Genomic DNA, 24,529 nt, shown 5'->3' on the forward strand with positions numbered 1-24,529 from the left:
CTGAAGGTGACGGCTAGTGGCGTTCTGTTATTTTCTTTGTTAGGCCTGTCCTGTAGCAGGTGACTTCTGGGAACTCTTCTGGCTCTATCAATCTGTTTCTTCACTTCCGCAGGTGGGTATTGTAGTTGTAAGAATGCTTGATAGAGATCTTGTAGGTGTTTGTCTCTGTCTGAGGGGTTGGAGTAAATGACAGCAGGATTGTCTGGCTATGTAGACTCCCTCCTCAGACCCTACGCTACCAGCACTCCCAGCTACCTTCGAGACACCACTGACTTCCTGAGGAAACTACAATCCATCGGTGATCTTCCTGATAACACCATCCTGGCCACAATGGATGTAGAAGCCCTCTACACCAACATTCCACACAAAGATGGACGACAAGCCGTCAAGAACACTATCCCCGATAATGTCACGGCTAACCTGGTGGCTGAACTTTGTGACTTTGTCCTTACCCATAACTATTTTACATTTGGGAACAATGTATACCTTCAGATCAGCGGCACTGCTATGGGTACCCGCATGGCCCCACAGTATGCCAACATTTTTATGGCTGACTTAGAACAACGCTTCCTCAGCTCTCGTCTCCTAACGCCCCTACTCTACTTGCGCTATATTGATGACATCTTCATCATCTGGACCCATGCAAAAGAAGCCCTTGAGGAATTCCACCATGATTTCAATAATTTCCATCCCACCACCAACCTCAGCCTGGTCCAGTCCACACAAGAGATCCACTTCCTGGACACTACAGTGCTAATAAGCGATGGTCACATAAACACCACCCTATACCAGAAACCTACTGACCGCTACTCCTACCTACATGCCTCCAGCTTTCACCCTGACCACACCACACGATCCATCGTCTACAGCCAAGCTCTGTTGGCAACAGGCTTTGTTGCAAGGATAGGTTCCTGGGTTAGTGGTTCTGTTGTGTGGTGTGTGGTTGCTGGTGAGTATTTGCTTCAGGTTGGGGGGCTGTCTGTAAGCAAAGACTGGCCTGTCTCCCAAGGTCTGTGAGAGTGATGGGTCATCCTTCAGGATAGGTTGTAGATCCTTGATGATGCATTGGAGAGGTTTTAGTTGGGGGCTGAAGGTGATGGCTAGTGGCGTTCTGTTATTTTCTTTGTTGGGCCTGTCCTGTAGTAGGTGACTTCTGGGTACTCTTCTGGCTCTGTCAATCTGTTTCTTCACTTCCGCAGGTGGGTATTGTAATTGTAAGAATGCTTGATAGAGATCTTGTAGGTGTTGGTCTCTGTCTGAGGGGTTGGAGCAAATGCGGTTGTATCATAGAGCTTGGCTGTAGACAATGGATTGTGTGGTGTGGTCTGGATGAAAGCTGGAGGCATGTAGGTAGGAATAGCGGTCAGTAGGTTTCCGGTATAGGGTGGTGTTTATGTGACCATCACTTATTAGCACTGTAGTGTCCAGGAAGTGGATCTCTTGTGTTGACTGGACCAGGCTGAGGTTGATGGTGGGATGGAAATTGTTGAAATCATGGTGGAATTCCTCAAGGGTTTCTTTTCCATGGGTCCAGATGATGAAGATGTCATCAATGTAGCGCAAGTAGGGTAGGGGCATTAGGGGACGAGAGCTGAGGAAGCGTTGTTCTAAGTCAGCTATAAAAATGTTGGCATACTGTGGGGCCATGAGGGATATTGGTATGAGTAATGGGGAATATATAAACAAAATGAAAGATTCGTTGGGAACATGGCTGAGGGGTAAGGAGGTGGCAAGTTTTGAGGGAATGTTGGATCTTGTTGCTCAGGAGCATTTCCTAAGCATATGTAAAGCTGATGTAAAGCAGTGTCTGTGGGACAAAGATATAAAGTCTGTGGATGAGATGGCTTTTTTAGCTGATGCCTTCAAACAGAATCAGGCGTCTGTTGAGGGCAGGCCACAGAAAGAGGGGCTTAAAACTGGTGGGAAGGGAGGATCCCATTTTGCCCCTGGAAAGAGAGAAGGGGGTTGGGAGCCTAAACATTCTCCTTCCCAAAAACATTCGTCTAACCCTGATCCCAGATCTCCTGTAAAAGCAGAAGATCCCAAATGGTGCTATCAGTGTAATTCCACTGATCGCCTGAGGAATAAATGCCCTGTGCTAGGAGGAAGCAGGCAACCAATAGCTCATGTTAGTTCTGCTGTCCTCGATACAGAAACGCCCCTCCCAAGCAATTGAAACCTATCATATTGGTTTTGTGAGGTTAGCCTCCGCAGAACCAGATATGGAGCATGTTAAGGCTGTCCAAATTGATGGCAGGGAGTACTTGGGGCAGAGGGATACAAGGGCCCAGATCTCTCTGGTTAAGCAGAGTATGGTCCCAAAGGCCAGTATGTTGCCTGGCCAAATGGCAGAGATTGTGGGGGTGGGCAAAAGCAGATTCCTCATACCACTAGCTAAAATCCATGTGGTTTGGGAAGGTTTGGAAAGTGTTTTGACTGTGGGGGTAATAGAACACCTCCTAGTCAACCTACTCCTTGGTAATGATTTTTTCCGTGTAGCTCAGTTTAAAGTATTTGCCTGCAGCAGGAGGGAGTTTTATCTGGGACCCACAAGGGAGAGGGTAAGGCCTCAAGAACTGCTGAGAGAATGGGAGAGAGTCTCCTTGATTCTTCCGCAGCAGGGAGAAGCCACATGCTTCCAGGTGGGAGGGTGGTTGAGACCAACTCCTGCACTGCAACTGGAGGCAACACCATGTCAGTAAGGGAGGGAAGTGTGTAATGCGTGCCAGGGAGAAAACTGTCCAGGTTGTTAGCTGCCAGCACGTTGCAGCTGAACCAGATAGACCCGGCTTTAGGGAGTAGAGAGAAATATGGCCCAGAGGAGAGCCCAGGCAAGGGGCAAGGGATCTCAGAAACCACTGAGGTGGGTGAGGATTCCTGTGACTCTGTAATACAGGAAAGCAGTGTTCTTCCAAGTATGGGAAGGGCTAAGGCTAGCTACTTTCCAGCAGAAGGCAACATGCCCTCAGGCATAGGGGCAGAAGAGGTGTTTCTCCCCTGGGCCCCAGCAAGTCTAACACTGGCCTTGCTTGGCAACCCCCCTGAAACTTGCTTACGGCCCCCCAGGGTGCCTCGGACCCCTGGTTGAGAACCATTGCTATTAAAGATATTCTCCTCACCAACCTAGTCTGTCTAATATCTTAGAACCAACATAGCTACAACAACAACATTGCAAACAAGAGAGGCCTAAGGAAGCTGAAGGATGGGCAAAGCTAGAGAAGAGGAGGAAGTGGGAAATATTCAAAGCAGCCACACAGGAGATGCAATGATTCTTGAAGCAAATAAGGAAGTAAACCTCTATGTAACTCGGAGCAGCTGTATAGAAAAGGTTGGAGGATTCACTGCAGTCTGCTTAAAAATCTATAAAAACAATGGTCAGAAGGCAGTCTTCTATGCTGGTGTGCACTGTGTTGTGGAGGGAGAAATCAATATAATCTGATTGTGTTGTCTTTACTTTGAAAAACTATAGTGGAAATTCTGCTGCCTATTATCTCCTGTCACCTTAAAGTGAATACTGAACAGAAGAATCTGAGTTCACATCCCCTTTACATCTTTGTTCCTGAAAGGGACATTGGGGAAAAATCATTCTAAACATCCTTGTTAGAGTCTTTAGATTTCCCCTCCTCCATCTTATTCATCCCAAATATACTTCTGGTCAAAGCTAATAGGACAGGTCATTTTGGAGCTCAAAACCTCTGCCATATTTATTCCCAAACAACAATCTTTATTAAGGTTAGGTACCTTAAGAGCTCCTTTCCCCCTCCCAAACTTTCTCTGTCTTGTCACTGTATATACTGTAATCTCTTTGAGGTAAGGATGTTTTTTATTACACATTTGTAAAAAGAGCCTAGCACAATGGGACCCTAATCTCAGCAGGGGCTTGCAGGTGCCTCTGTGATCTAATTGTAATAGCAATAATTCGTACAAAAGCGCTGTAAGGTAATTATTTTAAAACAACAAAAGCCAGAAACAGAGTTAAGGTTACATTTAGAAAAAACAAAGCATTTAGAAGTCTGGAAAGTCACAGTTAAAGAGACACGCAACTTTCAATCTAGTCAATTTTTAAAAATGAGACAATTTAAAAATTAGTATTTTCGGTATTAAACCTGAAGACCAGAAATCTAACTGGATCTAGAGGCCAAGGCTGGCTTGTTTACATTTCAGATCTTACTATGTGTAGCTGTTTGTGTGGGTTTTGCCTCCATTTTTCAGCATATGAGTTCTTAGGCTAAATTTCTCAAACTTGAGTGCTTAAAGTTAGGAACCTAACCCCAAATTTAGGCACATCAGTAAGAGTGGCCTAATTTCCAGAGGTGTTGTGCACTTGTAGCTCCTATTGACCTCACTGGAAGATGTGGGTGATTTAGCAGTTCAGTAATAGCATCATGATTTCCAGATGGGCCTTAATGTGAATTTAACTTTATGTCCCCACATTTGACTATTTTAGCTTATGCATCTTATGTAAAAACTTAAGTATTGTCTTTATACCCTAGGATCTGTATGTACCACACAGAGAGAGGTAGAAACAGATACACAGAAAGATTTAAAATTAAGTATTTTTAGTGCTTGAGAAATCAGTACAGCACAGATGACAGCAGTACAAACAACTTCCCCACATGATTAAGCCTTAATGTATTGGAATAAATTCTAAAAGCAAAAGGATAATTCATAATCCCTGGCCCTTTTGGTGTGATCATATATCCAAGAGAAACTAGACTGAAATCACTAACTCTTTTCGTGTTCACCACTGAACAGCTATCAGATGATAACAACTTTCAGTCTCTGCCGAACAGAGTTGGATTCAAATTAACACTATAGAAATCAATGGCAAATTATTGCTTTGCAGATTACTGAGTCCTGGCTTCATCCAGTCTCCATGCAGAAAAAAAGAAACACACCCCCCCAATAAAACATATAGAGGACATTAAGCATCAAATTCTGGCATGAACGAAGACAGCACAGTTGTCAACGCAATAAATATTTCACAAATCTAAAGAAAAGTGACATTGCAAAACTGTAAAAGTAGATTTTAGAATAAAAGTTCATTATTGTATGTCAGCCATGTACAGGAACATATAGAATCAAAGGAAATACTACTAAGGGAACAGACAGGAAGGATGGTTACAGCTGTAGGCTGGAGCTGGGAAGTTCTGGTTTCAGTTCCTGGCCCTGTTGCAGGCTTCCTGTGTGACCTTGCATTAGCCAGTAAATCTCTCTGTGGTTCATTTTCCCTTCTCACCCGCTTCGTCTGTCTTTTCTCTTTACCTCATATACACCTAATACAATATAAAAATATTACCACCAAATGCAGATGACCTATCACATCACTGAGCCCCCACTCCTCTGTTGAGGAAGGATACTGTTCATGATAGTAGACGTATCCGATATACTAATCAAGATACTATTATGGACTATGTTTTCATGCCCCTTTTGTATTTACTTTCTGTGACTATCAATCAGACCCAATTAATTTAAAATGTGAATATTAACAGAAAATATTGTACAGGATTCACACTCGAATAGTCCCATTTGATGAGTAAAATGAACAGGATCTTTCCATTTGAAAATGCAAAATGAATATGCAAAATATGAATATTTTTGACGTATTTAGAGAATTGTCACCAGACCCTGAAGCAGTGCTGTCCTAGTCTAGTATTTTCCAGCTGTAAATAGGTTCAAATACATTTTATTCACTCTGGTCACAAAAAAAAAAGCACACTTAGTTGCCCAGTAAAATAATTTAATCATTGGTTAAACTTAACTAATCAACTTGAGCAATATGCAATTTAACCTCACATTTACCTTGAAACACACCTTCAGAGAAGTAACAGTTATGCAACTAGCATTGAATGCATCTAAGGGCTTGTCGACACTTAAAACACTGCGCTGATGCAGCTGTGCCGCTAAAGTGGGCGATTCCTCATCGTTTGAGGGTGATAACCAGTTATCGCTGCTGGATCTGCAGGTGGCTAATGAGACCGATGCACAGATCTTGTCACAGTTGGGGCAGACATTTCCCAGTGAAAGGGGCAGATCTGGCTTGTTGAGACCGGCTGCGCCGGCACATCGTCAGCGTCAGCTTTCTGTGACAGATGGCTGCAGAGGTAAAAGGAAGACTGAGCCACTGTAGTGCTTCAATGAAGACACTACTTACACCAACAAGAGTGCTTCTTCTGTCAGTGTAGGTAATCCACCTCCTGGAGAGGCGGTAGTTATGTTGATGGGAGAAGCCCTCCCATCGACATAGCACTGTCTACACTGGGAGTTAGGTCAGTATAACTGAGTCACTCAGGGGTGTATGTTTTCCTCACCCCTGCGCAATGTAGTTATACTGATATAAGTTAGTAGTGTAGACCAAGCCTCAAGGACAAATAGTGGCAGATGGGGCTAAAGAGAATCTTCACTGATTTGATGTTAACATTTGCATAGCACATTAAAAGGAGAACATTGCTTTAAATACTATGTTTAATAAAAAAAACTGGAATGTAGAATGATTTACTGCAAGTTATAGTCTTTAATGACATGATCACATACTATTTTTCCCCCAGGATCCCTGCCTCATTCATTGCACAGTATGGATGGTGCTAACTGAATTACCAGCTGTTCTATATTTTGTTTTATCCTCATTCAATGTGTGTCCACAGCGTTTATTGGCTGCACACTATTCAAACCCTGCTCTGAAGATAAAATTATTAATCTCCACATGGGCTCTCCTGTGGCGCTCATCACTATAGTATCCAAGTGAGTCACAAATATTGAATTTACCTTAACTCGCCTGTGAGGTGAGGAAGGGAAGGTATTATTCCCCATCTGCAAAATAGGGAACTTTGAGTATGTCTACACTTAAAATGCTACAGTGTAGAACTACTTGTGCCAATGGGAGAATCACTCCCATCAGTGGAAGTAATCCACCTCCCCAAGCTGTCAACTGAAGTGTAGAGGGGCTTAGCCGGGCTCGTCCCACTCCAGGGCAGCAGGGGACCACACTGCCTCGTTATGTCCTCACCAGTGCTGGCATGGAATCAGTCCAGTCACGGGAGTCTCTCACTGGGGTGACCGGGGAGGTACCACAAAACAGTTAGTCGTGCCCAATCGTGGGCAGTCAGTGCCAGTGGGCTGGTGGCTTGGGCCCTCAGACAGGGCTGAGCAACAGTTCTACAATTACCAAGCCCAGGCCCTAGCTCAGGGCGGGCAACAGTGAGGCAAAGGCTCAGGCCCTTAGGCAGGGGCTGAGCAGCAGTTTATAAGTAACGGGCCCAGGCTCTGGGTCAGGGCGGGGCCGCAAGGAGTCAGTGGCTCAAGCCCTCGGGCAGGGGCTGAGCTAAGACTGGTTAACAACAAGCTCAGGCTCTTGGCTCCAAAGGGCCTGGGAGAGGGAGGAGACTGCCACCCACGAGTTGGGTGGTAGGGGGGATGCAGGCTCTCCCACTCTGCTGCATCCCAGCCTGGGGCCCTAGCAGCAACCGAAGACCCGCTGCTGTGTCTGGGGGGATCCTGGCCGCAACATACTGACATGGGCTCTGGCAGTGCTGCAGCCAGACTAGGGTCAGCTGCCCCCGGGCCACTTCCTAACTCCCCCTCTAGAGGTACCTGGGTCCGGACGGTGTCCTCGGGGGGGGTCAAGCACCAGGGGGCCCTCAGGGTAACTGGCGAGGGGTAGGCTTGGCAGCTCCTCCAGGCTCTGGTCAGCGTCGGGCATTGGTTGGGTGGGCCAGTCTTCAGATCCGCTGCTGGTCACCAAGGTCTCCCAGCCGGAAGCTAAGCCGGAGGCATCTGGCCTCTCCAGCGGCTGCACCCCAAGTCAGCTCTGGGGCCATGCTTTTCTACTTCCTGTCCTGAGCCTGACCTTCTGGGAGGTGGGCTCAGAGCTCTCTGGTCCCACCCACTCTGGTGTCCGGAGGGGCTCGTCCCTCTCCAGGGCGGCGGGGGACCACACCGCCTCGTTACATAAAGAATTCCTCCATCAACCTAGTGCTGTTTATACCGGGGGTTAGGTATTTTTCACACCCCTGACAGATGAAGCTATACCAAAGTAAATTCATAGTGTAGACCAGGACTGAGGCAAGGTCAAAAGTTTCCACTACTTTGGATGCCCAATCTGACATGCCTAGGACCTGATTTTTCAGAGTACTTTATACATTCAATGAAAAGCTCTGATTGACTTCAGCTACAACTTTGTGTGCTCAGCACTTCTGCAAATCAGGCCCTGAAGTATCATGTCAGGCACCCAGAAAATGATGAACATGCAATTAATAACCACATGTGAAAAGTTTGGTTTAAGTGACTTGCCCAGCATCACAGAAGAGGCAAGAAACAATTCCAGCTCTCCAGAGTGTCATTCAACTGCCTTAATCTTGAGACCATCCTTTCTCTTTCTGCTGTCCCCTGCCTCATTCACTATAAACCTTCTAACTTCTGCCACAAATGAAAGGGTTCCTACAGGCAACAGCCTTCTTCACTTCACAACCTTGATTCATCCCCCAAATAGCTACACCCTGTGCACTGAATGAAGCAGAACATCTAGCATCCTTAACAATAGATGGTGCTACCAGCCCTGCCTATAACTATACATAGCACTTTGGCTATTTGGATGCTTAGTGATGCTGAGTATTAGTAATAGTTTTGTCCTCAGGAGCAGATCAAATGTGGGAATAGATCTTTTCATTATTTGCAATAACTTTAAGCGAAATAATCATACAAAAAAGAGAAAGGAAAACGTATTCTTTTATTTTGCTTACCTAAGTAATAACAAAGGAAGCAGTTTGGAGTACCATAGTTAGCAGGAGTTTTGCCTAAATAAGGACTGTGGGACTGAGCCCTTAAAAAACTGAAGAAGCCACAAAACAAGTGGGATGTAATATTAAACCCCACAGGAAAAAGACGAGTCATTATTAATTAGTGACTTGTAATGACTTTGTCTCATACCTATAAATAATATTTTTGCCACCATATAATCTGAGAAATACAAGAGTAAGCAGTTTTCCACTTGACTGACTGAAAGTTACTCATGGTTTGTCAGAGATCAACAGAGATTGTTCCATGGCAGTCACTTTGGCTATTCTCAGTTACGAATGTCTTTAAACTGCAAGAATGCAAGAATGATGGTAATGCTAGGCAGCTATTCTGCTCTTCTTTAACAAGATCAAAAAGAAAAGGAGTACTAGTGGCACCTTAGAGACTAACCAATTTATCTGAGCATAAGCTTTTGTGAGCTACAGCTCACTTCACTTCCGATGAAGTGAGCTGTAGCTCACGAAAGCTTATGCTCAAATAAATTGGTTAGTCTCGAAGGTGCCACTAGTACTCCTTTTCTTTTTGCGAATACAGACTGACACGGCTGCTACTCTGAAACTTAACAAGATCAAACTCCCACTGACTTCAAAAGAAGGCGTATCTAAATAAGGAATGCCAGATCATACCCAATCTCAGTAAACTAAAATTATACTTTACTAATGAAGGGCCTATCCTGCAAAGCTTTAAGTACATCAGCAATCTTTATTCAGATGCACAGTACTGCTGATGTGCAGTAAGGATTACTCACCTAGGTGAGGTTTGCAGAATAAAGCCTAAAATATGTGCCTAAAATACGTAGTCATCTCAATGTACCAGATCAAAGGCTTGACCCTGCAACTATTACTACTGGCATGAGCTGTCCTTACTTATGCATGTAGTCCCATTGAAAGCCAATGGGACAACACAGATAGGGAACTAAAATACTGAGACGCACAAGAGTGATACTTCTGTATTTATAAGAGGTAAATTCTCACTTGGGAACTGATTCCGCAAAACCTCACACAGGCAAGTAGTCCTGATGGAAGTAGTTCCACTAGTGTGCATGGAGGACAGACTATTTGCACAAGGAGGAGGTTGTGCTGAGGAAAGAGCCAGATCATGCATCAAGTGCTTTGGGAACATGGTGCACGGAGGGTAGTTTTGTGGCTAGGGCATTGGACAAGGACTTATGAGATCTAGGTTCAATTCCCAGATAGTCCCAGAAGACATCTGTGGCATCAATTAATTACTCAATCTGCCTCATTTCCTGTTACCCCCAGTCAAGAGCAAAGGAGATGTTTATTCATAACCTCAATTGGTTTCCAGTAAGAATTGAAATGAGGGGCTCTAAGCACACCTTCCCCTAAATATAAAACTGAATGATTCTTGAGTTTCCATGTAAAGCAAAAGCCTCCTTCTTTTAGTTAATACTTTTACAATATAGACAAAAATTAACTGTCATGGGTTTAACACGATATCCTGCCACCAAAATTAACAGGAGCAAATGCACACAGGGAAAGTTTAAAGTCACTTGACTATTTTGGTATATTTTCCATTTATAATTTCCAATGCAAGCGTCCCCATTAGCTTCTTGTCTCCAGAAGCAACAACTTCTTTTATTTGGCAAGTTTCTTCCTTTCAAAGAAACAACTTTGCAATAATCAGTTATGCTTAGGGGTTTGTGGGAAAATGCAAGTGTAAATGAAGTAAGTGGAGGAGGCACCAAAAGCTGGTGTTTATAAACAGTCTGAGGGAAATGGCTAAACAGTAAGGTTAAATTTGAAAGTTGTAGCACCAGTGCAGTCATCAAACCAGCTGTTGGTTTATAAAACTGAAAAGTCATATAGCAAATTATTTCCCACATCACCTATCCAGGCACCCCCCAAAAAATAGTCACCCAAACAAGGAACTGGGAGCCTGTGCATAGATGGGATGAAGAGGAACCTGTATCTGGAAAGATCAGCCTTGTTTGTTGCAGACTGAAGCATTTTCGAATTTATTCTCTTCTCAATAGTATGGAACAAAGTCCTCTGCAGCTGCTTGGCTGTTATTGCTAGCTCTGCATTAAAGAAGTAGCTTCTGTCATGCCTGGCCAGTGAACTGATATTAGCAAATACCCCCTTATATCACCCAAGATTGGTTATATTCCCTGAAAGCCTCAGAGGATAAGAATCTGATTTTAAGGAATTGAATGATCGGTAAAGTTTTTGTTATTGTGGCAGACAGGACCTAAAGTAATTGCATCCTAGGCTGGCCCCAGTATAAGATTTCAGAAAGTTGAATTACATCTAAAAATCATTCAAGGATGCAGTGCTTAATTTGTGCCAGGGCTTGACAGGGCTGAGCCCTGGCAACTGTAGGGTTGGCAGTTCATAGCCCCAGTTTCTCTGAGCTTGCCACATCAGTTATGAAAGTAAAAAAAATTACGTAAGCCCCTACACCTAATTGCTTGATCCCTGGCATCTCTTTCATTACAAATTAAGCACTGCAAGGATCATGTCACAGAAAACAATTCAGTGTTCTGAAAAAGAGTTCCTTGACATTCAGACACGATTTATTCTGGCACTCACTACAGATAGAGGGCCTTCTGGAGGGAAATACTCCCTCATCTTCCATTTGCTACCAAGAGGAGAGGAAGAAAGCCAGATGATGGGGGACAAAGGTGCTGGAACTAGTGATGCTGGGGGTGCTGCTGCACTCTCTGGCTTGAAGTGGTTTCCATCATATACAGAGTTTACAGTTTGGTTAAATAGCTCTCAGCATCCCCACTATACAAATTGTTTCAGCACCCCAGGAGGGGGTTGGAAGCAAGAGAAAAAAAAAAGAAGTCAGGCTATATATTCCCAAAGATCATATGATTAGCCAATAGATGGGAGTGGTTTTCAAGGCACCGCAGACCCACATTGTACCTAGTTTCAAACCAGACTCATTGGAAAATCCCTTGAGTAGCAGGAGCCTGGTCCTTCAATGAGTCCTAACTGCAGCATTCACCTTTCCCTTTGCAGCTGGAGAAGGTGAAATTTACACGGGGCTCTGGAGATGCACAGACATGTACAAAAATAACCCACCAGACTCGCCACATGTTTTGCATAATAAAGTGCTCAGCAAGGGTCTCCTTGCAGCTTTGATTTCAATGTTGGGGGAGTTGCTTACACATCTTCCCTCCCAATCCCTGGAAACACACTCGGGTGTCTCAGGCACACATTGAAAAATCAACAAGCCAGGGGAGCACGAAGGGCTTTTTCTTTGTTAGGGGCCAAAAGGCATCACTGCAGCGTGGCATGATCCCGGGGTACAGCCAAGCCCGCAACAGCCAGAGAAGTGAGAGCGCCCGTTGCTTTCCCGGGAGAGACCTCGGTGTTGGTTTTATTTGGAGAAGAAAAGAAAGAAACATGGGTCTTCCTTTAGCCCTCCCCCACTCCCCACACAGGATCCCAAAAATATCAAACCACTATCCCCACCCCTTCAAAAAAAACTTTTCACAGCAGAAGGGTCTAGCCAGCCCCCCACTAGTTAAAGACGCCAAGTGTTTGTATCTGAACTCTTGGGGGCGGGGGGTGGGGGGGGGTTAAAGATAAATATTTGAGTGTGACAAACAAAGTTGGGTTCTTTCGGGGGAAGGGGCTGTACACGGGGCCCACCGCGCTCCGCTCCGCCTGTCCCTGGCTGCCCCTGGGCATGGGGCAGGGAGGCTGGTACCTGAAGCCGGTGACTGCGGTCTGGTTGCTCCTCCACGCCTTGCCCTGCTGCAGCAGCACCCCCTGCACGACCTCCTTCTCGTCGGGCAGCCGGTACACGGGGAAGATGTAGAGCCAGCAAAGGACAAAGACACACAAGGCGCTGGCCCCCCCTACGGGCAGCCGGGTCCGGGGACACTTACACACCGGCCCCGCGGCCGCCATCCTCCTCCTCCCCCACCGGCAGACCTTCCTCCGGGCCGGGCTGCAGTCACTCATCCGTCCCGGCGAGCGGCCGCCGGCGCGCCAAAGCCCCCGGCCATGCACCAGACCCAGAGCCGCCGCGATGGCGAGCCCGCTCCCGCGGGGGCTCCCCGCCGGCCGCCCCGGGGCTCTAGGGACGGGGGCCATCCCGGAGGCCGGCGGCGGATGCCATCCAGCCCCGCGGCTCGCAGCTCAGTCCCGGGAGCGGCAGGTCTCAGCCGCTTGCTCCCTTCCTCACAGTCATTTGGTCCCCTGCTCCCCTTCCCCCCGCCAGGCACTCAGCACCCGGGGAGCTGTCACTGCAGCACGTCCTGGTACATTTCCACTCTGCCCTCCTTTGCTCCCCAAATCCGACGGGAACAAAGAGCTGTGCCCCTCCCCCCAGGAGCTGCCGGCAACCTTCGCCTGCACCTCTGAAATCTTGGGGAGGGGGGGGAGGACACGACAGCAGGGTGACCGGAAATCAGGGCTTTTTTTTTTCCCCTCCGCAGGAAAAAATGATCTCCCTGGACCCGTTCAGATCAGCGCCTCCCGGGCTGGAGCTGGCAGCAGGTTTAGCTTTTTTTGCTCGACTTCAGTAAAAAAAAAAAAAAAAAAAAAAAAGGGAGGGGGGGCGAATCAGGCTGAGCCGGGCAATGGCAGGAGACCCCCCCCCCAAAGTCCCCGCCCACTCCCGCCCACCCCCCCGCTGCTGTGACACTGCATCAGTCACTCGCACAAAGCAGCCTCCTTTCTTCAACTCGCCTCGCCGAGGAGTCCCCGCGCGCCGAGCCACGAGCCCTGCGGAGATCGCGCCCCCCCCCCACCTCCTACCCCCTCTCCCCCACCCCATCCACCCTGCAGCCTGTATTCACCCCACACCGCTGTTCCCCAGGGGCTCCCACCCTGAATCGCCTCGGCAGGTCGTCCCCCCCCCGTCCCCCCCACGCGTTCACATTACATAACTCCCCCCCCACACACACTCCCCAGCACACCCAAACAAACCCAGGATCTCGCTCTCACCCGGACAGGCGAGTCCCACCCAAGCCTACCCCGGCCCCATCCTAAATAACCCGGCGGCAGGATGCCACTCACACCGCCTTAACACCATGCCCAGGACAGGATTCCCGCCCCCCTCCCCATCAACCACCCTGCTAAACTCGGGGTCTCACGGGCACACGGGGACATGGCTCCAGTACATGCCCCCCACCGCCCCCGGCAGTAAATGACGCCACACCGGCAGGATGGATCCAGGCTCGCTCTCTCACACACCCCCTCCTCCTCTTATATACGGCACCCAGATGTGCAAGCAGCTGGGATCCAGCCGGACACAGACATGCACCGCATGGCGCAGAGCCTTTGCTGCGACCATTTCTACTCATTGTTTATACTGGGACATCACGTTCCCCCATTACACCCTCAATCCCGAAACCCCTTTAAAATATCAGCCGAGGCCATTCTTAATACAAAAAAGGGCCCATCCATCCCAGCCACCAGAGTATTGCAAAATGGGAAAACCCCAGCATCACACCTCCCATCCCGCTCCTCGTTCTGCAGCGCTCTTTAGCACGCCCTTGCGGCTGATTTATCTAGCTGCATACAACTAAATTGTCAGCCTTGGATAGTTGTATTGTGCTCCAGGGTCAGATTGAGCTAGCCTGAAGAATGGCAGAGTATAGGACAAACAGAGACTGGATTTCATGTGGATTAGCCTGGTCATCCCTCTCACCCCTTCCCCCCATGTTTTTGCCCCTTTCCAGTGGAGTTAATTCTGTTGAAATGCTAGCCTATTTGATACCTGGGAGGCATACTCCTTTTTTACCCCACAGATTTGTCTTCCTCCTGAGAATAGCTACACTAGCCAGCCAAAGCATACCAGCTGTACATGGACTTTTACTAGCAACCTGAGACTCTCTTAGTTATTTACCTCCCTCAAACTGCCAGCCACTAGAAAACTGAATCTACCATCTCCATCTCACATAGGCCACTGTATGGGAACTAGATGATAGTGTTTTGTGGTCAGTGCAGAGGTCTGCTGGATTCAAACCACTATCCTAGAAACAGAGATTGCCAGTCTCTTGTGCTGTGCCACTGGCATCATAGTGACCATAAAGGTATTTTTGGATGATACAACGTATCAAGCTACTAGCATTGGGAGACCTGAATTAAGGACAGTCTCTAACAGGCAACCACACTATCTTAATTAACTTCTCTACGTTTTTCATACAATAGTCTTTGATCTTTAGAGGCAAAGCACTTTTATCAAGGCAAACTATTTTGCTGCTCCCTTAGGACAGCTGTCAGTGTATTTTAAAATAGTTCTGATATGTTGTAAAATAAAGACAATTTTTACTTACATTAAGGGTCAAATTCCTCAATGTGTGTGTGTATGAAGTTTCAGGAAAATGAGAGAAACTGATCCCCGAACTTGAATGTAGGAAACTGGGGATGCACCCAGGGCTGAAATTCCTCCAATAGTGTTAGCATATGCTGAGTTACAGTATCATCAGTCTCTTTAACGATATGTTGTAAGGACTCGGCGTCTTCAGACATTTCTTTCCCATGCTTCAGTAATATTTCTTGTGAGGCTGGACTAACTGCAGACTGTTTCTGAAATACCACTCTAGCCATCGAATAGACGGTATTCTTTCCATCAATGGTCTCTACCTTTATGTCTATATGATCATCCCCTTCATGGACGAGATTTCCACCAGCGTGAATTGACACAATTCTATTTGGAATGAATATACCTCCCTGGAGTCTTTCTACTTCATTTTTTTGCAGCACTAGTGATGAACCACCTCAACTCATAATTGATGCAGAATTCATGAAGGCATAGTATGTCAAATAAACTATGTGACCCAAACTCTTGGTGTAGCTGTGCAACAAGGCTCATGCGCAGCGGTGTGATAATTTTGGAAATATTAAATACTATGCACTCTGCAGCTGAGAAGCACCTTCTTTGAATGTCTTCGGAAGGAGGATACTCATTGCTGGCTGAATAATGTGCCTCATTATCTAACCACCAAGGGACAAACTCCTTCACCAACTGGGCCACAAAAGTAACTACCTCTAAACTACAATCACCTTTGGACAATATTCTGAGACTATCGTTTTGCCTGTTTCAGACCAAAGGATTGAAGAATAATTATAGAAAACTTGTTTACTTGAAAGCTGTTCATCAGACTCACTCACCAGAAGAGCGTCCACAAAACATTTAGATTACTTAAATTTCTGTTTCAGGTTACTAGCAACTTGGAGAGTGTCAGCTAATGTTATTGCACTACACAGAACAATGGTAGACGTGTCTTGTCCATGCTGTGCTTGGAATTAAATTGCAGAACCACAGTATTTTTTCTAATCTTGCCTGTAATTTGTTACAATTTGCAATTTCTGCATCTGAGGGAAGCACGGTTTTATATCTTTGTAACAGTTTGGACAGGAGAAGAGCTTTATTATTATTATACATAAGACCATTGTCTCTCTCTTCAGTCAGCTGATAAAATGCAATGTATCGTTGCCATTAACTAGATTCATTTTACTCATGTAGGGGGAAAAAAAGGCATGTTGAATGATAAACAGCATCCTTCTCAATCACATCTTCCACAGATGTTCTGCACAACATGTCATCTCCTCTCTGAAGTGCTGCCTCTCTTAGATTGGTTGCTCTCTCAAATGCTTCTATTTCGTCAAGTTTCTCATCTTGTGTTCAATACAACTCTGACATGCCAAATTGGACTTGAGTGTACATTTCTGAAAGCAAACCCTGTGATAGAGTATTGATGGCAAGGAATCTAAACTAGAAAACTCATCCAATAGCCACCAGTACAATTAATCTCTCCTGGCTACAGCTGCCACCAGCATAGAATTCTGTCCAGCATTGGTGGCTTTTCAGTTTTGCATTCTTGCGATTTTCTTGACAAATAAGCACATTTTTCAAAGTTTGTGAAGACCCTTCTTCTCTGATGTAAGCTTTAGGGGACTTGTATCCTCAATATCTTCACCTAGTGTAACTTGTGTAGAGGTAAGATTCCCAAAGTATATTGGTTTCAGATTGCCATTTTGTTTAGTGAGCATTTTGACTGAAACCCAACATGAAGCTGGGTATTGTCATCTCTAACATTAATATCAACCTGTGCATAAGTGACACAGAATTCAAAAGCTAATTTCTAGAATATTTCAAAGGCTAGTACTGCATGCATAGGCAACAACAAATTAAAACCTTATACCAGGTAGACTAGATGCTTCATTGTATGTACAAATACTTACAAATGGAGAAGCATTACATTAGGAATTCGCATACATTTATATCTATTCACTGTGCAATTCAAACTATGGGTACGTTACATACTGCTACTGGTATACAACTGTCAGTGAGAGACTGATCTGGTCAGAAAATTTCAATTGAAAATATAAAAAACTATAATAGTCACTTGTTAGATACTTTGACAATTAAGAATATGCAATGTGAAAACATTTCATGTTAGTATATTGCAAAATGTTGATATCTGCCATTTTTGCCACATGCTAAACACTTTCATCATTTCTGGGGGAAAAAACTTGCACATACAGAATCAATAAAAATCTTTTAATACATTGTCATTTGGTAGTTTTGACAAAAACACCATATGAAGGTACTAAAATTCACAGTAAAATCTGTAGTCCTAATCTTGTTGCAGTGTTTCTGGAACTGTGCAAAAAAACAAACAAACTACAACAAAAAAGACGACATTCATTTTGGATACCATTGTTTTACCTCACCTACAGGCTTACAACACCACTTGTCAGCTCCGCATCATACCTCATCTAAATGAACATAAAATATGCTTTCTAAGGGTATATGATGTGGGTGTGTGTAGGGTGGGTAAACTGAACTCCAAAAATATGGCCCTTTTTGGAGAACTGCTACATGCCTGTGAGGACAATAGTATCCTGCCAGTTTCCAGGCTATTCACAAAGTGACCCCTACTTTGCGGGAGTGGAGTGGCAACCTTTTAGAAATTCATTTTTTAAAGCAAGTTCTTGTAGGAAGGCTCCTAAGCCCATGTTTAGGTACCTCAGCTCTGGAACCAACCAACAAAGAATGGAGGCTTTTCCCCTCAACTTCAACAGCCCAATTCATGATAAATCTCCATCTCATCTGCTTTGCAGGTTTCCTTGTGGGCTGAATATCTTTGAATTTATGCAAGCCACAATGTAAAGCTGGAATGTAAATCTTCAATAATCTAAGTGCACTCAGCTCTGCCTGCCTAATAAAATAACTTGCTTTATGAAATGACCTCTTGATGTCTACTTTTTAGTGTTCAAATAGTAGAGAATTATTATGAGTGTTGTTTATTTTTAAGGATTTTTCCCTAACAAACAAACTGATGGGGCAAAACTGCTAGTGTTCAATGTATAGCTGTATCCCTTGAAATGTGTTTAGAGAATTTATAGGTGCAGTAAATATGTATCCTGGCTAAGTATTCAACAGCTAAATATTCAGATGTCTTCATCTAAAATAATACCTTGTTGTGATGGATGAATTTTTGCATTATGTCACCATTAACTATTCTTGCTTTGAATGCTTCCTGTATTTCCTGCTCTTTAATTACTAATTTACTCCAATAAACTACCATCTTAGAAATAGCCTGGCTACTACAAGGCATACAAACATATTTGTGACCACACAAAAAATTACTTAGTGCAAAGTCTTGTTGGGAGATTCTACCAACTCTTCCTCTGTCAGATTTCTCTACACATAGCTGTAAAAACTGCTTACAGATGTATATTCAGACTGATAAGACATTTAAAGGCCTTGATATTCAGACTGATAAGACATTCAGAGGCCTTGATATGACAGACATTCATATATAATCCTCTTGGAGAGGAAGAATTACAATTGCGGCCAAGTACAATATTAAACAAGTGTACCAATATTTATGATAACATTTTCAGCTGCAGGGAGGCAGGAGAGAAACACACACAGTACAATATGGTAAATGAGGGAAAAGGATCAAAAGATTATTAAAGAAAGCATTAATTCTCTAAAGGGCCTGATCTTACAGCATTTAACCATAAATCAATAGGAGTTTTGCCTGCATGGGTGCTGTAAGATTGGTCACTAAATGTCAGGTTAGTCTGTCATATAGATTCAATTTTTTCTTCCCTTACTCTCAAAAGTTATCTTACTGAAGGAACCTAAGTATATAATAGAAAGTACTCTAGTGCCTTCATAGTGAAGGATTGGGTTTAGCTTTCTACTTAGGGAGGTTGTTAAATTCTTTAGTTATCCCTGAAATCAGTCTCCTATATGGATTATTTTAAGGAGCACTGTCAAAAGTCACATACTTGACATTTCACACATGGCTACATTCCACAGGAAAACTTAACACAGGGCAATTTTTAAAAATATACAACTAAGAATGCAAACTTTTGACTTTTTCACCTTAACTTTTATTTTTCACCATGGAGGTTTACAGAACATGAAATATTCATAGAAAACTTCTATTCTCCAACACTGTCTCCCTAGGTCCCCAGCCCTGGGATGTTTGCTCTGGGCTTAACATATTCCAAAAAGGCTACATAAAATACGTATGTGTGAGAGCTTGCATGCCGTCAGGGGGCTGGGGATAGGGCTGAGCAGTGGAACTCCTGGCTCACTCCCTGCCTTGTGCACTACAAACTCACTTTCAAATCCAACATAGAATCACCCACAATGCACACCCCCAAATCTGCAATACCACTCTCAAAACTACAAGTTTAACACATTTGATTTAGCATACCAACTCTCCCACTGCAAATATGACTGTAGGCAATATCTCTTCATCTAGCTGTGGTCAGAGTTAAGGTGCTTTTGAGTGGAACTGGATGAGTGCTTTGTGAGTAGACAGAAAGTGAATTTGTTGTGGAGCCATGGAATCTGAGCGTGTGTTCAGGTGCTAAGGTATGTGAGCGAAGGTTGGCCTGGATATTAGTGTGTGCTTAAATGGAGATTTCCCTTTTTCTTTTCTTTTTTGTTTATTAAACAGATGGTGTAGTTGGAAATTCACTGGAAAAGCTTTAATTTTGAGTTAATAATGTGCATGTATTTTGGAGTATATTGGAGGCTTGTGTATCTTAAATTGCAATTTAGCACCCATTTCCCATATTTACAAAGGTTTTAGAGAAGCAAGATACACTGAGGATAACACAAGAAAACATCTGGCCTCAGAACTAGTGGGGGTGTCTGCAAAGGATGTATAATTATTATACATCCCAAAGAGTATGACCTTAAGCACATTAGGGGCAGAGAGAGAGGAATCTGATTTCAGCCCACCAGCTGCCACTGCAATATTTATTACATTAATTTGCAGAGCACTGGAGGCTGGAAGAGACATTCCCTCCAAACAAAGAGATCGGTTGCAAATAATAGTTATAAACTCAAAGATGGACACCACACAAATACTCACTGTACTGGTGGTAAGAGGTATTTATTCCAGTTCACCAGGAAGACTATTTCCTTAAAAAATTGCTGTCATACTCATACTATTAAGAACCGGAACGGTAAAACCCTTACATGACTAGTCCCTACTGACAAAAACAGTCTGCTTGGAAGTCAGTGGGATCCCTCTCAAAGAAAAGCACTGCACACGAGTACAGGTTTGCAGACTTGGGTTCTGTTTTTATACAAGGTACTTAACATGTACTGTTACACCCAAGCTACTATGGTTGTACTATGACATAGATCCTGTCCATTACTTACTGTAGTAATAGCTGTATAGACTTAAAATGCTTATCCATAAACACAGACAAGCTTTGCCTTAGCGAGAAGTAGGAGGCTATTTTACTAGTGGAGCTACTTTTCCCTTCAGGAGGCAGACAGCTTCTGACCTCACATCTGACATTAAATGAGATTTCAGTCTCTGTTCACTATAGTTGCTATCACCAAGTCATCATTCATAATTTAGCATTGTTTAAGAGTGTCTGTTCATGTGAAGGTCGGATTTGATTTAGAAGGGAATATAATAAATTCATTATTCTAAAAGACCAGGATGCAGCTTACTGTGAAAAAGCCAGGGTGAGCTCATTTACATTGCAGCTGTATCTTTTGTGCAAAGAATGAACCCTAGAAGTCATTACAGAGAGGTATGGCTTTTCATAAAGGGCTTAGAGGTTCCCTCACTGTTCCTCAGACTGGTGGACAGGTGATTGCATGGTGACCTGTAGCTTTGTGTTAAAGGCCATGAGCTATTCTCTTCTACTGTCAAACCCAGAGCAGAAGTCTGCGAGGATCTCAGTATGTTTAAATATGAGGGGTTTCAGCCACAATTCCCCACCCAAAGAAGGGTTTGAGCCTCTGTGTAGCAAGTAGGACTGCAACTTTCAAATCCCATAGAGCCTAAGGATCTATGGCAAGAATACCACACCTGTGCACTGAATTGGCCATGTCCCCTTGGGGCAGCTCCATCCAGCTTTTTGTAGTGTCAAAAGCCCAGGTGGGAGAGAGGCCAGCCCTCCAGGGCCCCACTGTCTCCCAGCCTCTTCCTGTGATATTAATCAGTAGATGGAAGGGCTCCCTTTCCCCCAAACTGCTGAAGGTGCATTTTAGGGCTTTCCCTTCCCGCAATAAACACACACGTAGACACATCTAGAATGGAGGCCGTGGTAGATCAGGGTTACTCTACCTCTCTCTGGCCATTTGTCAGCAACTTTTATCTCCAGTGGTAGAGGACTATGTTTCTGGAGGAGAATGTTCTACATTCTCTCCCTATCACATCTATGAACTTCACACGGGCAAGGTGTGAAGCACAGTTGAGACAACTAGACATAGCTGAATAGTACGAAAAGCAATTACTACAAACTGCACTTGCTATACAACCTGTGGGGTCATATCCATCCTGCATGTGGAAGTGTGAAAGGGAAAAGAGGATTTGTGTGCAGTTATTTTAGTTTGGTTAAGAGACAGAACAAGAAACAGGACAACCTTAACCCTAATAACACGAGATTTGTAGAAGCGGGGTTTGTGCGAGGCAGATGGGAAAACTACAAGGGACCTTACTTTAAGATAAGAATGGAATGCAATGTTGACTAAGATAATGTGAAGAAAAATGTATAAACAGGACACAGCTATATGTAACGAAAGGGTATTAATATTGCTTTACATTGTTTGTACTTTGAAGATTTGCCTAATGACAGACACTCTGTCCAATTGCTGTCTTCCGTGCAATTGCATGAATAAATGGTCTCTGACTTGTTGCTGACAAACTCAGCATGAAGACTCTGTTTTCTTCCACATGCACCAATACTGGGACAAATGCTAAGTATTTCTGAACAGGTTCATAGCTGCACAAAGTTCCACAAAACCACACAGATGATTGTCCTTCTGAAAAATCATACGTTTGTCATTCGCTATTTTTCTGTTCAAAAAGTATCTGCCATCCATTCACAGACAATCCAAAGACTGGAATTTGTTCATATTCATCAAATGGTTTATAACTACAGATAGTTACAGTAATGGTAAAAGTTGGGCTTGATTTACAAGTGAAAAAGGGGGCCACACATTTAAATTATATATGGTGAAAAATATTCAGTACTATCAGCTCTAGTGACAACTGTGAAGTCTCAGCTGGCCACAGCTTTTACAATATTTGTTTTCCTGCCTCCAAATATATTAAATATATTTCATGTACATAAAATACACACACACATATGTACATATATTTAAATACATACCGTTAAGTGGCACCAACTGTGCATATTTATTTAAATTAAAATAAATAAAGATACTTATACGAATGTCTAGGTGCCCTGACACTTAATTAATACTACAATGAAAGCCCAGAAGCATTAAAATAACTATTCAAAAAGGAGCTCTAACCTAGGATTTGATTCAGCCCTACCAGTCAAGTTCAGGTAGTCTGGTTTGTGAGCAACCACTAGGTTCTGTGTTGTTTTTTCTAAAATCCGTAGTACAAGGGAGTGAGTCTTTGCTTGGCACTGGGTATTTAGGGATCGTTCACTTTGAAATAATAGTTATAAAATATTGAAAGGTCAATTAGGAAAAGGACACCTAAGAGGACTCCTTCCCTCACAAGATGCTGAGTCACAACCAGAGGTGAAAGTAAGCCGGGCCGGTAAGCCGGGCCGGACTGACCAGCTTCCACAGGCTGGTGATTTAAAGGGTCTGGGGCTCCTGGCAGTGGCTGGAGCCCTGGGCCCTTTAAATTGCCACCAGAGCCCCGCTGCCAGAGCCCCTGGGTGGCAGAGGCGGCTCCGGCGGTGATTTAAAGGGCCCTTTAAATCACCGCCGGAGCCCCCGGCTCCCGCCGCTACTCCGAGGGCTCTGGCAGCAGAGCTCGGGTGGCAATTTAAAGGGCCTGAGGCTTTGGCCACTGCAGGGAGCCCCGGGCCCTTTAAATTGCCACTGGAGCCCCATTGCCGGAGCCCCGGGGTAGTGGCAGCGGCCCAGGGCTCCGGCGGTGATTTAAAGGACCAGGGGCTCCCGGCCACTACTACCTCAGTGGAGCCCCGGGCACTTTAAATCGCCAACTGAGCCCCAGGGGCTCCCGGCTGCTGCCGCTACCCCAGAGCTCGGGGCACTGGTGAAGAATTAAAGGACCCGAGGATTTAAAGGCCCCGTCTCTTCAAGTTGAGGCCCCTCCCCCTGCTCAGGACTCCGGCGTACCAGTAAGTCCTTTAAGTTACTTTCACCCCTGGTCACAACACAGTTACCCAGTGAAATAAGACAGAAGAGTTACATCAGGATATTCACTGGCTGTCCAGGGATTCTGAGGCACCCAAAAATTCTGTAGTATTGGCCCAAAACACTGCAGTATCATTACTGCAAACTTTGGTGCCATGGGCCAACAGTAAAGTACTTCTATAGTGCTTTGCTAAATTTCAGTCTGCTTTAGACGCTTTGGAGAGTTAATTATTTCTTTCATGGATATCATTCAGTAGTGATGAGCCCTCTGTTCCTACCCAGATTTGACAGCATATGGACTCCACCTACTCTACTTCAATTCTGGAAATATATTTTGTTCAGGTCTGTCAGCACTTTCGACACTGTCTCTGAAGGAACACAGCTACTTTGTCCACTGTGTTGTGCAGGTAATTGTACAGAAAGGCTTTCCAAGACAAAGAAATAAGATGCTTCCCCTTTGAAAAGGAAAGGGGAAGATGGATTGCTTTGTCTCACAAAACACCAGTCTGGAAAGTCGGTCACATGATAAAGCTCAGACAAGACGAGGCAAAATTCACAAATCATTAATTAGACCAGCTGGTGGTATAAAAGTCTAATACACAACATAAATCTGTTGGGAAAATAAACATCAACAAATCCTTTTTGGAGACACAATATACATTTCAAAGTATGTATAGATTTGTGGGAGACATAATATCAGCAAAGAGCTTTTTCCATATATATATATAACTGTTGCTGCAGACATACCACATGCAAATAATCATTCTGGGGGCCAGGAGAGGCTAAGGAAGAGTGGGTGACATATGAGAATGGAAGCTAATGGCAAAATCTTTAGCCCAGTAATAAACAGGCATCTGCTTTTTTTTGTCCCCAAGATCAGTGGTGTGATTATTGTCTTTTAGATATCTAAGTCGCTGATTTTGTAGGTTCAATCAATCATTAAGACATTAAAATTACCTTAACTAAACTCAGTTCTTTTAAAGAACAACTTGTGGTGCTAAAACAGAGGCTGGTGTTTAAAACTAGAGTATTTCCCAAACAGTTCAAATAACTCCTTATCAAGTGGTATTCAAAAAATAATCTGTCTCAGAAGACAGTATCACTGAATAAGGGAAATCCAGGTGTGTGTTGCAGAAATCTCATCTATACTCCTGAAGTATTCAAACACAGTTCA

The 24,529-nt window shown here is 44.3% G+C and overlaps 1 protein-coding gene across 1 annotated transcript in view; it reads right to left on the reverse strand.

Moving 5' to 3' along the window:
• The window catches only part of ST8SIA1 (ST8 alpha-N-acetyl-neuraminide alpha-2,8-sialyltransferase 1), a 159,786-nt gene extending 146,926 nt beyond the window's left edge, over nt 1–12,860 (reverse strand). Inside the window, exon 1 of the mRNA XM_077807471.1 lies at nt 12,472–12,860. Within this exon, the coding sequence (XP_077663597.1) occupies nt 12,472–12,860 (389 nt within the window). The remainder of the gene's footprint in view (nt 1–12,471) is intronic.
• Between the last annotated feature and the right edge of the window lie 11,669 nt (nt 12,861–24,529).

Source organism: Eretmochelys imbricata, chromosome 1, assembly GCF_965152235.1.
Source record: "Eretmochelys imbricata isolate rEreImb1 chromosome 1, rEreImb1.hap1, whole genome shotgun sequence".
Taxonomy (NCBI): Eukaryota; Metazoa; Chordata; order Testudines; family Cheloniidae; genus Eretmochelys; species Eretmochelys imbricata.